Here is a 14198-nt window from a genome sequence, read left to right on the forward strand (position 1 = left end):
GGTGTCACTGGTGCCCATGTCGAACTGGAAACCATGAAAGAGAAGCAGGCCATAAAGTTGGGAAGGCGAGAACAGAGAGCTGGGAGAACTGTGAAAGTATAACTTTTCAGAAATCAGGAGTGGGTGCTCTGTAGGGCTGAGGGTACAGAAAGGTCAGAAAGAATCCCGATAGTGTAGGCTCAAAACCATTTGCTGCTTTAGCAATAGCCTCTCCAAATTGAGGTCAAAGGGCAAAGCACTGCTGCTGTAATATAAAGAAGACGTGAGCATGAAAACTGCAGCCATTTCCAGAGAAAGTGGCTAGTTTCATGTTTTCCAATAAGCACTAATAGACTAAAGCAATAACGTTCCCTTGTCCCCAGGCCTTACGCTGCTCCATGTCCACCCCATCCGCGGATGCCTCCTAATGGAATTCCTGTGGCAAAGAGGACTGAGGGGGGCCCTGACTACAGCCCACGCTCCCCTTTAACTGCCTGTTGCACTGCCCATTCCTCCCCGTGTTCACTAGGTATTATTTAATATCTTGAAAGCCTCTCCTTCTTTGTTTTCCATGTTTACTACCCTCTCATCTGCCTCCACACCCTCTCTGGCTGGAATGGCTGCAATGTTCCTTCCTCCCCGTCTCTGCCTGTCGCCACTGGTCTGGCCGTCCAAGGAGGCTTCCCCAACCACCGCTTGTTCTCCTTAGGCTCCCACTGCTGTTCTGAAGCCTGCAGGGTCTATCTGTAGCCCACCCCCCATCCCTCGGCTTAGATTCTCTCAGTGGCTCTGTGTCCCTCCTCTCCTTTTTCGACCCTGTCCCCTGTCTCCTCTGGTGCCCCAATCCACTCTCATGCACTCAAACATTGCCCCATGCTTATTTCTGACTTGTTCTCTGGAGATACAGAAACAGAATATGTTGCCGTGAGTGTCATGAATGACAAGAGCAATGCTCGGTGACATGTGTGACAGCTCTTCCTGTCACTGGCTCCTTTGCTCTCCTTGCCTGCGCTGCCCCCAGGACGGGAGTTCAGGGGAACTCAGATGAGGGGCAGGGAAGGACATTGGTGCCACGGAGAACTTGGTTGTGCCTTCAGAGCAGACACTTAAATGGGTTTGGCTGTGTCAAAATGTCACATTGCCGTTAGGCCCTCACCCAGACCTTAAGCAGCCTCAGGTCTCACACCCTCCACAGGGCCCGCCTCTTCTGACAAGCACGCTGTGGGTCCCTCCACTCTGCAGCACTCCAAGGCTCAGCGTTGGGAGCACACACATCAGCCCTCAGGGCGATGCTCTCTGGTATCTCCCTAATTATTTCGCATAGCTTTCTCATCTCTCCGAATGGGCTGGATCATACCTTATGTATCTACCTGTCTGTCTATCCATCTATCCCATCCCATGATGCCCAACACAAGCTGAGCAACGGTGATATCCAAATGAACCTGATTGCTGGAGTATGCTTTATGTCAAAAATAATTCTGAAGAGCAGACAACAAAGGGGAGAGAAGGTTTGAGAACAGCCTATTGAGGCTGTTTGGTTCCGAAGGATGTCGAGTGTCTAGGCGGGTACGGGACCACCCTCCTTTCACTGCAGCTGGCACTCTGACCTGGGGCCAGCCTAGACTAACACGAGCAAAGCTTTGCTCACTGTTTAGACAAACTAAGAGAGACTCCTCCTCTCACCCTGTACTCTCAGAGAAATGGGTGGGGATGGGATTTGGTGAAAAGTTTTGAAATGATTAGGTAAAATGGCCTTTGTGACCCCTGGCCGTGGGGCCAGCTCGCTTCTTCCTGTTGGCTCTACCAGGCATGAAGGAAGAAATCGGCTCATTTTCTTCGGTCAACATGCCAGGTCTTCCACATCTAAATGAGTATGTCCTCCAGAATGTTCCTCTTGGGAGGCTATACTTACTATTAGCAATATTGCTATTGCTTAACTATGGAAGAATCTAGAAACTTAAAATAATCTTTAAGGCTGAGCTTATTTCATTAAAGGGGGAAAAATCTTTCTTCCATTTATTCTCATTTAAAACATTATCTTAGCGTGTTTATCAATAAAAGCAGCCATGTTAAAGTCTAGAGTGTGTAGACTATGGGAAGACAGTTATTTTGGGTCTGAATCCTCACTTTGTTTGCTTGCTATGAGAAAACATGGCGCGATAGATTCTGCAACAGTCCACAGAGCAAAATTTTATACACAGGAGAAATTATTAAAGGTACAGGAGGTGAATCTCATTTCAAGCATTCTAAAAGTGGCAACTGCAAGTGTTATCATGCAGTCTCTCAAGTTATTTTTAAATTAAATTTATTTTGCAGTCAACACACATGATTTATACACATAAATATTTAACCTATTCTTAATGTATTTGTTTTATTTTTTTCTACTCTAAATTTATTTACGTGCCGTCCTGTTTTCAACAGGGGCTTAGGACGGTTTACAAAAATAAATACAGTAAAACAAAATAAAAATAATGAGCGGTGAGGCATCCTGTTATTACATATTTTAAAAAAGAATCTCTATGAGGACTAGTCTAGAGCAGAATGAGGAGCGCCCTCGGTGAAGCACGTGAGCCTTGCCCTGTCTTCCAAGGGCATCTCTTGCTAGGGGCAGGGGTTAGTCTGGTCTCCCCTCAGAAGTTACACCTGCCCTTGTGGGACAGTTTGCCCCTGCAGATATTCTTGGGGAAGTGGTCATTTTCACAGAAGAGCACAAACATGATTTTAATGTTATGTTTATTTTAATAAGACTTTAGATTGGCCACTCGCAAGACATGGTTCTAGGTCAAAGAGGGAATTTAGGCCTTTGGATATATATTCAGCTTCTTCATTTTAGAGATGATAAAAGGAAGACTCCAAAGGTGAATTAAAAAAAAAAATCTGTGGCGGCAAATCTCCTCCATGGAAGCAGATTCCATGGTGCTGAGGTTTACAAGGAGGTCAACAAGCTCCAGGAGTCAAGGGTCCTGTGTTGTCCCCGAAGGAGGGAGTAGAGGTCTCCCTGCCAGGGCCTCCGAGCTGCGCCAGGGTGGCCTGGGGAAACCTGGTCCCTGGTTTGGGCTGCTGCCCACTCCCAAGCCCCCCGAGCCAGGCCCGTACCTTGTAGTCCATCTGCTCCGAGCAGTTGAACACGTAGACCATGACGCCCAGCGCCCGGCCCAGGTCCTTGGTGGTCTCCGTCTTGCCTGTGCCTGCAGGGCCTGCGGGAGCCCCGCCCATGGTCAGGTGCAGGGACTGGGTGAGGGTGATGTAGCACCTGGGGGCACAGGGGGGCAGAAGGCATTGTCAGTGCCGCGGGCGGCCGATGGCAGCCTCTGGCCCTGCCAGGGCCCAGTGAGGCAGAGCTGGGGGGCCTGGGGGGGGGGGCCTGACATGGATCCTGTGAAGGAAACCCTAGAGCCCCCCGCCCCCCCACCGTCTGTTCCCCACAGTGCTGTGGGAGAACTTTCCGAAGGAGCACGACGGGCCCTCCCTGAAGGGCGTGGGCGGCTCTCTGCTAGGCCCTTCCTGATGTTGGCCGTGCCGCCTTCTCAGCTCAGTTCTCGGTGCTGCCCTCTCCCCAGCCCGGTGCTCCCAAGTCCGTTCATACAGAGCTGTTTTCACTTGCTCAGTGCTACAGTCTGACTATTTCTGTACCCCCCCAACTCATCAGTTGAAATCCTAGCCCCTGAAGACGATGGCATTAGGAGGTGAGGCCACTGGGAGGCGATCAGGTCACGAATGGGATTAGAGGCTTAAAGAGGCTGCCGAGGGATCCCTTGTCCCTACTGTGGCGTGAGGACACAGTGAGAAGGGACCACCTACGAGACGGAACAAAGGCCCTCACAAGAGCACAACCATGCTGGCACCTGATACTGAACTTCCCAGCCTGCAGAATGAAGTTCTTGTTGCTTATAAGCTGCCCAGTCGATGGGATTTTGTTCTAGCAGCCTGAATGGATTTGGAGTCCCAGACACACTGGGGCTGCGCTTGTTCCTCTCACCTTCTCCCATCCGGCCCCCAACCCTTCCAGTCTACTTGGACCATGTTCCCCTTCAGTCTTTGCCTCGCTGATGGCTACTCACCCCTTGGGGCTCATAATTGTCATTACATCACCCACTAAATATTCGCAGAACTCTCAACACTGGGGTGAGCGAGCAGAGGTACCTCAGCAGAGCTTCCACTCCACTTCAACTTATAACTGCACATAGTTAATATTCATCTTTCATATATATCTTATGATGGGTTATGTGTTACTTATTGTTTCATCTCCAGAAAGTGACACATCTCCAGGCACATAGAGGCCCTCATAATTATTTATAAAACACATTCATGAATAAATGGGCTGTTCGTTCAATCTCTTTAATCCTCTTTTGCCTATTTTTACAAATGATAATAAAATAAACTCAGCTTTAAGCTTGTTTCTGACACTTTTAAAAAAGGACTTATATTTCTATTTAGATTGAAAAGATGCTCAAAATCATTGGTCAATAAGAAAATGCAAATTAAATCCACAAAGAGATATCCCAACACACCCACTAGGCTGGCTATAATCAAACAGGCAGACAGTAACAAATCCTGGCAAGGATGTGGGAAAACTGGCAACTTCATACATTGCTGGTGGGAATGTGAAATGGTACACATGCTTCAGAAGATAGACATGGCGATTTCCTAAAAAGTAAAAGTGACCGTCTTGTCCCAGAAATCTACCCAAGGGAAACAAGAATTTGTGTGCATACAAACTTAGGTGGGAAGGCTCATAGTTGCTGAAAACAACCCAAATGTCTACCAACAGTGAATGAATAAACAAAGTGTGATAGAGCCATGCAATGGAATACGGAGAAATGAAGTACCAACACATGTTGGACTCTGAAAACACTGTGCTAAGCGAAAGAAGTCAGATGCAAAAGGTCCGTGTTATGCCATTTCATTTATGAAATGTCCAGCGGCTGCCTGGAAGGGGGGTGAGGGTGAGGACCAGCTGCAAACGGGGCAATGGCAATGTTTTAAAACTCAACTGTGGTAATGGCTATATAACTCTATGAATTTATTAAAATCATTGAACTGTACACTTGTCGTGCATGAACCTGAAGGCATGTAAATTATACTTCAATAAAGCTGCTAAAAATGTGCCATTGGCCTAACGTTTTATACCTAGCAAATCAATACACAGGCTCCCAACCTGCAGGTTGGATGAGAGGAGCTATCTGAGGGAGCCTCTAAAATGTTTCCTCTTTGTTTCAGAATCTGATGTTCAGAGCTGACCAGAAACTTTGAATTAATGCCCTTCAGGCCAGATGGTGACTGGGTCTCTGCTAGAACCAAACTGGTTTTGAAAGGCTTGAAGTGAGTTCCTGAACTCTCTTTTAATTGAATGCAAAATTTCCACATTTCCTTTAGCTTCTGAAAGTGAAACCCAGGGAGGCAGTTTCCCCAGGCAGAGAGGAAAGCAGTGCAGAATTACTCTTCTAGCTGGACTTTTCCTGGGTAATTGAATATGTTGACTCAGCTGATCTGGGGAATGGGCTGCACTGAGCCCCTGAAGACTAGGCATCGCACAGCAGCCTCACTTTTCCCTGAGTGTGGCAAAGCTCCCATTGGAGCTGTCGACCAGTCAAGTGGGCCCCAAGGTGAGGTGAGTCAGGGTCAAGGTGAAAGCAAGGTCTCATCTCACCTTGCTCGGCCACTGCAACCATCTGGCAATGCTTTTCTCCTGTCTCAAACATTTATAGCTGGCTCTTCACGAAGTCCGACGTGTAGCCTTAACGAGACCTGCCCTACAGAGCTGAGTTCTGGCTCCAGACTGGCCCTTGTGCCTATCACTGGTTAGTCTCTGCTTCTTCTAGAATTACTGGAGGCCTGTCACAGCTCTGGACCTCCCCAGCGGAAAGCCAGCTGCCTGGACTGGTGGGGTCCTGAACCCCAGGCAGCTTTGCTCCCTGCCCTTTCTCATCCCCTCTCTGCCCCAAGGTTGCCTGCTCTGTCCCCCAGAGGGCGATGCCACCCAGGCCTCTTCTCTCTGGAAATGCAGGGCTTTCAAGGAATCTGGGAGTCCAGAAGCTCCAGGTTTCTCAGAGATAGAATTCTCATAGAAAACGCGAGGATCTCTCTAGAGAAATCCTCAGAACTGGGTGTCAGCCTCTTCTTGAGCATCTGCTGAACTTCTGATTGTTTCCAGAAGAAGCCGTTGGGGGAAAATGCTAAAATCTATATTTTTCCCCCATAATAATAGAACTCAAGAGCTGAATGTAATTTTTGAGATTAACTAATCCAGTCCTTTTATTTCACAGATAGGTAGACTAAGGTTCAGGGCAAGAAAGTGGGCTGTTTAAATTCTAATAACTAAGACAGGGGCAGTGGGGCTTCCGCTTGGGATGTGAGGAAAACACAAAGGAAAGAAAGGAGCAGTATTTCCCTCTTCAACATGATGGGTCACCACTACGTTCAGGTCACTGAGCCAGAATAATGTCCTAATCCTTGGGGACACACGCCCCTGCCCTAAGGCTCTATCTATGGTCTTGTTAGCTTGCCCACCTCTTTAATCATCTAAGCCAACTGCTTCCATGCGCTCCCGTTTCTTAGTGAAGGAAGCAAACCAGGCTATAGTGATTGAAGGCAAGGACTCTGGAGTCAGACAGACAGAGTTCAAATCCTGCCTCTACTATGATGTGTTTGTGAAACCTACCCAGGTTATTAAACCTTAGTGCCTTAAAAATGTGTTATTGAGTGGACATGTACTTTTATTGAGTGAGTTTCTTCTTGAGGTGAAGAAAACTCTTTGCAAATGTCCTAGAGAAATATAGTAGCTTTCTGTTCACCCTTTTCAAGTAAAAAGGGTGGATCATTCCACTACTGACAAAAAAAAAAAAAAAAAAAGTGTTATTGGGGACCATGGCACAGTATTTTCTTCGTACAAAGGAATTTAGATAAATTTGCTGCATCACAAACAATAGCAATTGCGAGAACAGCACGGAATCCTTTAAGAAGAGCACTTGTCTGGCCCACTAACCCTAACGTGGATATGGATGTAGTTTAGTTGCTTAAGTGTTGGAAGAGACCTCAGAGGTTTGGCTCTGCAGCCACGCCAGGCTCTCTTCCATGAAATCCTCCAGATATGGCCTTGGAGTCTCTTCTTCCAGCAAGGCATGGCTTATTATTTTAGAAGGCAGCCCCTTTCATACTGGGCCACTTTTAATTGTTTGAAAAGCCTTACTAATACCCAGCTGAAGTCTCTCTTGTCTTCTTTGAGCAAATGATTTCTATAGGCTTTGTTCTTATCTGCTCCACCAGGCTCTTATAGGGGTAAGATGAGACAAGAGATAAGAAAATGCCTTGACAAGTAGAAAGCTGATTCATTTTCAAGGTATTATTTGTTAAGATAATAAATATATAAAATATAGATTTTCTTTTCTTGATACGTGTATTCAGTTGACAGATTAAAGAAAATATCAAAGATTCTGTACCTCGATTTCAGTTATGAATGGCTTGTGGTTATCCCAGAAATGCAGCCTGGCTAATCTTAGAGTTGGTGGAATTATAATTCATTTGTATTCATTACCTATTGCTGTGTAAAATGTTACCACACACTAAGCGGTCTGAAACAACATTCATTCATAATCTCACCTGTGTAGGTCGGGGGTTCAGGTGGCCTCTGCTGAGGGTGTCAGAAGACCAAAATCAGGGTATCAGTTGGTGGGACTCTTATCTGGACACTCTGGGGAAGGGTCTGCTTTCAGGCTCATCTGCGATTTCGGTCCAGTTAAGCTCCGACCCACCGCTGACTGAGGTCCTCACCAGTTGCTGCCGGCAGCTCCTAGAAGCCACGCTACCATCCTTGCATATGGTTCCCTTCATCTTCAAAATCAGCAATAGTCAGTCAAATTCTTCTCTTCCCATCTCTCTGTCTCCCCCTTCTGCCCTCAGGCAGAGTGATTTTCTTGGGCCCACCTGAATAATTATCCTTTTACCATAAGCAAAATATAATCATGGGAGTGATAGCATACTACCTGTAGTTTTCACCCATACTCAAGGGAGAGGAGATGATACAAGAAAAAGGACCACTGGGATCATTGTTAGAACTGCACCCAACATGTAGTTCAATAATCACAGCTGAGGAAGGAACGCAGATGTGACAGTGTTTACCTGGCGGGCGGCCACCAGTGGCATCACCAGGACTCAGGGCCCTGATGCCCATTATCTTTACCAATGCTTGAATTAAGAAATAATTGATTAGATGGAAGATAGACCAAAACTCTAAATAATTTTCAAAATTGAAAATGATGGGGTAAATCCAAGAAAGTAAAATTTAAGAACAATGAATGAAAATGAATCTTCCGAGCTCTTCCACATACGCAAACGGGGGAGACGGTTAGATGGCAGTTGACAGGGAGAAGACACAGGGCTTTTCGTAGGTTTCAAGCACAACAGGAGAAACAGCACTCACGGAAGAATGCCCCAGCATCAACCTAAAACAAATTTGTCCCTACTATAGCACTGTGATTTTAAAGTTGTGAAAGCGATCTGTCCTCAGCATAAAGGCCCCCAATTCTAGAAGCTGCTCCTTCTGCCATCTGCCTATGAGACCCTACATCATCAAGTGCTCATCTTCCCCTTGCCCCCACGAGTCGGTAAATATCTTTCTCAAAACATGACAGAAAGAACTAAGAGTGAGGACTGATGCATGATCTCTCCAGCAAAAGCAACGACATACTTTGTCACTAAACTTGAGTAGTTACAGCTGTGCTTCACATTGTGTTGCAAATATAATTAAAAAGTCTCGGGGAAGCTTCAGAAACTCAGAATCAAGAGTGAAATTCTTAGAATTAGTAATACAGGGCAGTGGACAGCAGAATAAAAGATACATTTACAAAAATCAATTTTCTCCCATGTGCACAAATGAAAAAAAAGTTAAAGTGTAATGAAATTAAGCAATGATTTCTTAGCTACAACACCAAAAGCACAGTCCACAAGAGAAATAATTAATAAATTGGATCTCACCAAAAGGCACCATTAAGAAAATGAAAAAATAAGCAACAGACTGGGACTAAATATTTACAAACATATATGCAATAGAACACATGAAAACATATATGCTAACAGAATATGAAAGAATTCTTACAGCTCAGTAAGAAGACAAACAGACAAATTAAACAATGGGCAAAATATATGAAGAGAGTGTATGCCAAAGAAGATATACAGACGGCTAACGAGCACATGAATAGATACTCGGATCATTATCAAGGAAGTGCAAATTAAAACTCAAATGAGATACTACTTCACATCCGCTAGAATAGCCATAATGAACAAGCAGACAATAAGAAATGTTGGTAAGGATGTAGAGAAACAGGAACTCTCTTACATTGTTGGTGGGGATGAAAAATGAGCCAGCCACTTTAAAAAATTGTTTGACAGTTTCTTAAAAAGTTAAACATAAAACTAGCATACCACCCAGTGCTTCACTCCTAGGTATTTACCCAAGAGTAATGAAAACATGTATCTACAGAAAGACACACAGATTTCACAGTAGCATGATTTATAACGGCCCCCAACTGGGAAAAGCCTAAGTGTTCACAAACTGGTGACTAGACAAAGTGTGTCATATCTCTGAAATGGAAAATTGTTCAGAAATAAAAAGGAACAAACTGCTGACACATGCTCTATCATGGATGAACCAAAAAAAATAAAAACATTATGCAAAATGAAAAAAGCCAGACACAAGAGATCACATGTTGTAAGATTCCATTTAGAAGAAATGTTCAGAATAGGCAAATTTATAGAGACTAGAAAATACAGTAGTGGTTGCCTCGGGGCAGGGGAGGGAATGAGGGTTAACTGTAAACAGGCATGAGAGGTCACACAGGGAGGGATGAAAACGTTGTAAAGTTGATTTATGGTGATGATTACACCACTGGGTTAAAGTTACTAAAATCATTGACTTGCACATTTGGAATGGGTGAAATTTTTGATATGTAAAATAACCCTCTGTCAAGTTGTTTAGAAATGTATATATAAAAAGCAATCTTAAATAGCAGCAAAAGTTTTTAAGAGACTTAGAGATAACAATAATAAATACTCAAAAGCACACAATGGAATACGATGCAGCAGAAAGAAAAAAGAACTCCTACCTTTTGTGACAGCATGGATGGAACTGGAGAGTATTATGCTTAGCAAAATAAGCCAGGTGACAAAGGACAAATCCCATGTGATCTCACCTCATACAGGAACCTAATGAACAAAACTAACAAATGAGCAAAATAGGACCAGAGGCATGGAAACAAGGGACAGACTGACAGTGACCAGAGCGGGGAGAGAAGGGGAGAAAAGGGGGAAGAAGGAGAAGAGTCTAGTCAAGGAACAAATGTAAATGACCCATGGACACGGGCAACAGGGTGGGGACTGACTGTGGGAGAGGGGGGAGGTGGGCGGGGCAGGGGAGAGCAATGGGGGAAAAATGGGACAACTGTAATAAAAGAATAAATTTTTACAAATAAGTTGGAAAAAAATACTTAAAAACTATATAAAGATACTTATAAACTTTTCTGATAAACATTACTGAAGATATAAATCAGCAGAAATAAGTCACATTTTCTAAAGATGGCTATTCTTTCAATAGTAACTTGAAGGTAAGGTTCACCAATTAAAATTAATCATTTATATTTTGGAAACTGACAAAATGATTGAAGTTTATTTGAAAGAGGAAACAAAAAAGCTAAACAAAAAACAGGTAATAATGATAGATGATGTAGACTTTTACTATAAAAATATTACAATTCATGCCCTGACTGGTGTAGCTCAGTTGGCTGGGCATTGTCCCACAAAGCGAAAGGTTGCTGGTTTGATTCCCGGTCAGGGCACACGCCTAGGTTGCAGGTTTGGTTCCCAGTCAGGTGCATACAAGAGGCAACCGATCAATGTTTCTCTCACATTGATGTTTCTTTCCCTCTCTGTCTCCCTCCCTTCCTCTCTTTTTATATTTCTAAAAATATATTACAATTCATGGTAACTTGCAAGCCTTAAGTAATATGACTTACAGATAAATTAACATACTGATTAAACAGAATAGATACTTTGAGGTAGTTTGACAGACTCAGAACTTCAAATATGGTAGAGGAAACATCACAAACCAAAGAGGGAAAGGACCCTATACTCATTTTTAAAAGGTTGGCCCCACTGGTTACTTAAAAACAAATTTAAAAAATTAAAGTATATACTCCCTGAAGCAGTTTTACTGGGTTTTCCTTGCCCAGGATTCCAGGCTTTGGAAAGTCATCTCTCCTCCACACCATGAATTCTGTCAATCAAAGCATGTCACATCCCCCCCAGGGCTAGGCACAAGGCTCCGGTCAGGCAAAATACTACCTCATTGGTCACAGTGACTGGCTCAGAGGTGAGCACATGATCCAAACAGAGCTGCTCAGAGTCCCTTAAAGGAATCTGATGTATGTGCTGAGAGAGGGTCTGAGTCGGAAGTCACAAAGGTATAGGTGCGGAGACCACCTGTCCAGCCACACAAAGAAAATCCATGGGAGAAGGAAGTCAGTACTCAGGAGAAAGCAAAGCCAGGATCTGAGAGTTGAACCCCTGGTGTTCCCTGCTGAGGCCCAGGAGCTGGTTACACGGAAGGGAGCTGGATGCGTTTCCCGGGTGCGTGAGATAAATGGCCTCTTTCTGTTTAAGGTAGTTTGAAGTTGACTTCTATCACTTATAACTGAAAATGCTTTGATAAAAATATTCACTTTACTCAACAGTCAAAAAGTTTACCAAAGAATTTAAAAAGGTTAAAGAAAAAAGTAAAATAAAATAAGGTGAATATTAAACTGATCTTAAAATGGACAGGGACTTTTAAGTATAAAAGTAATAAAATGGGCATTAGTAACAAATAATTCACATGAGAGGAAAATATAATAACCAATAAATACATAAAAATGGTCAGGCCTGTGAATAATTACGGACATCTAAATTGAAATAAGATATCATTTTGACTTGTAAAATTAATAATATTTTAACAATAATACTTAATACTGATGAGGATATTGTGAGATGAACACTCTCATAAACTGCTAGCAAGAGTGAGATCATTTTTTTTCAAGAATAACTTGAAAGTATGTGTCATCTAATTATCCTGCTTTCTTGGAATCTTTCCTGGGGAAATAATGTAAAATGTAGTAAAAAATTTCATATAAGCAGGTTCATGACAGCTTTACTTTAACAGTAAAAGCTTAAATATAACTTAAATATCCCATAATATGTTGTATGAGATACATGTAATGGAAGGTAATTGAACTATTAAATGTTTTAGAAGAATATTTAGAGAATAAGCACATGGCATAGTGTTATATAGAAAAGCAATCTGTGATTATTTATACGCGGCATGCGGCTGCCATTTCAATTTTTCAAAATCTACATGTAGAAGTCAACAGAGTACATATTAACAATGGTTAGGTCCAGATGACTTTTTTTTTTTTTTGTCCACAGATTACTAAGTTTCAATAAAAATATCAGATAAAAACTTTTTTTTTAAAAAAAGTATATGACTTTTGCCAGTGGTGCTTTTTTCAGCAAATCACCTTCAAACGCTCTTGCATCAATTATACCTCACGTACTTGCAGTAGTTTCTGAGAAATTAAGAGGTACTCCAAATTAATAAGTGGTTGATTAAAACATTACTTAGCACAGCACCGGGCTGGAAGGGGCGTTTGCATGTGAAGGTGAAAGAAGGGACAGGAAGGGGCAGATCACCCAAGGGTGAAGCAACAGCGTAGGAGAATAGCTTTGTTCAGCCTGAAAAAGCAACCCCATTTCGTTCTGCCATGCAGCACTGTGCCACAGTCCTGAGACACTGGCTGAGCCATTGTACCCGCTTACATATTCAAGTTCCATCCAGGCAGTGGGAAATGCCAAAGAAATAGGCATAATCAGTTGGACGTACTGCAATGCCGGTGTGCTTTTAATGAGTGTGCAAAGGTTGTACGGATCAATTGTCCATTTGATTAATTTCGCTGGCAGGAGAGAATTAAATATACTTAAGCTCTATACCAGCAGAGGCTGAATGCTCTTTAAAAGGTGATTTTCTGTGTTAAGGCCAATTTTTTTCTGTGCAAAACATTTCTTGAGATAATAATGGAAGTCAATGAGAAAATGGAATTCGCCATATAAATATTCACAACATCCTACTTTGTCAAAAAGCATCTAATGTGCAAAACAAGGTCAAGGTCGGTAGAGTATGCACCGTTATTTACAACAATCCTTCCTTTCAAGCTCTTATTTGCATTATTTCATAGAAAAGGGTGATAAATTCCTATTTTAGAAATCATTCATTGTCAAAGCCTTACCCTTTCCCTCTATAGGGCATTTAGCGTTAAGAGTACCAGAGGCTTCTAAGTGCAAAAGGGGCGATTATCTCCTTTCACTCCTTGGCAGGTGTGAAGCCCCAGGGGAAAGTCTTATACTTGTTATCACTAGGAATGATAATGTCTGCTATGTCAGGGAAAGAAAGGAACTATTCTGGATGGTATGGAGAAGTGGGGCACACTTCCAAAGCCTCAGAAATCATCTCACTGCATTCAGCCGAGGAGTATTTCTTGACTGCTATTAGTACCAGACATGGTGCAGGTCCTGGGTGTAGAGCAGTGAGCAAATCAAAGTCAAAGTTATCACAGAACATACACTCTAGAGTGAAAGACAGACATTAATTAAATTGCTCAAATATGGAATAGCTTCATTATTCTGTTCCAAGAGATATAAATTCCTAAGCTATTAGATCATATTCCAGCGCAGCCAAAAATGTCACTGAAAAAGAGAAAACTGTTCCAGACTTCCTTCCTGTAGAGTGCAGGTGTCTTACTGAGAATCACTATAAAGACAAAGAAACAAGAGGGGGTCCACTCTGAATAAAGATGGAGGTGGGAAAACTTCCTTTAACCCTCACCGAATGATTCCCTCCAACTGCCTGAGTCCAAGTAAAGCCCAAGTGAAACCCTGAAGATGCTCAGGGCCCCAGAGCTGCTGCGGCTGCTTTTACCCTCCCAGCTGCAGAGGAGCCTGCCGCTCCTGCTGGACAGACACAGCCTGCCTTGGAGCTGAAGCTGGGGCAGGGAGAAGGGGTGATCCTCAGCTAAGAGCAGAAGACAGAGAAATACCACTTCTCACATCACCTTCTTGCCCTGTCTCCTTCTTCAGGAGCCAAGGCACAGATGAATCCTGCGTGGGTCCCTCCTTTGAGTCAACCTCCCCTTCTTGGTTCT

The 14198-nt window shown here is 43.3% G+C and overlaps 1 protein-coding gene and 1 non-coding gene across 2 annotated transcripts in view; one reads left to right on the forward strand and one right to left on the reverse strand.

Moving 5' to 3' along the window:
* Nucleotides 1–14198, reverse strand: part of DNAH9 (dynein axonemal heavy chain 9) — a 303753-nt gene that overhangs the window by 191829 nt on the left and 97726 nt on the right. The window contains exon 27 of the mRNA XM_090290843.1: nt 3076–3232. Within this exon, the coding sequence (XP_090146969.1) occupies nt 3076–3232 (157 nt within the window). The remainder of the gene's footprint in view (nt 1–3075; nt 3233–14198) is intronic.
* On the forward strand, nt 6683–6816 carry LOC149997558 (small Cajal body-specific RNA 24). Its single transcript, XR_016507321.1, has one exon.

The sequence above is a fragment of the Furipterus horrens genome, unplaced genomic scaffold (genome assembly GCF_987537825.1).
Source record: "Furipterus horrens unplaced genomic scaffold, mFurHor1.1.pri manual_scaffold_11, whole genome shotgun sequence".
Taxonomy (NCBI): domain Eukaryota; kingdom Metazoa; phylum Chordata; class Mammalia; order Chiroptera; family Furipteridae; genus Furipterus; species Furipterus horrens.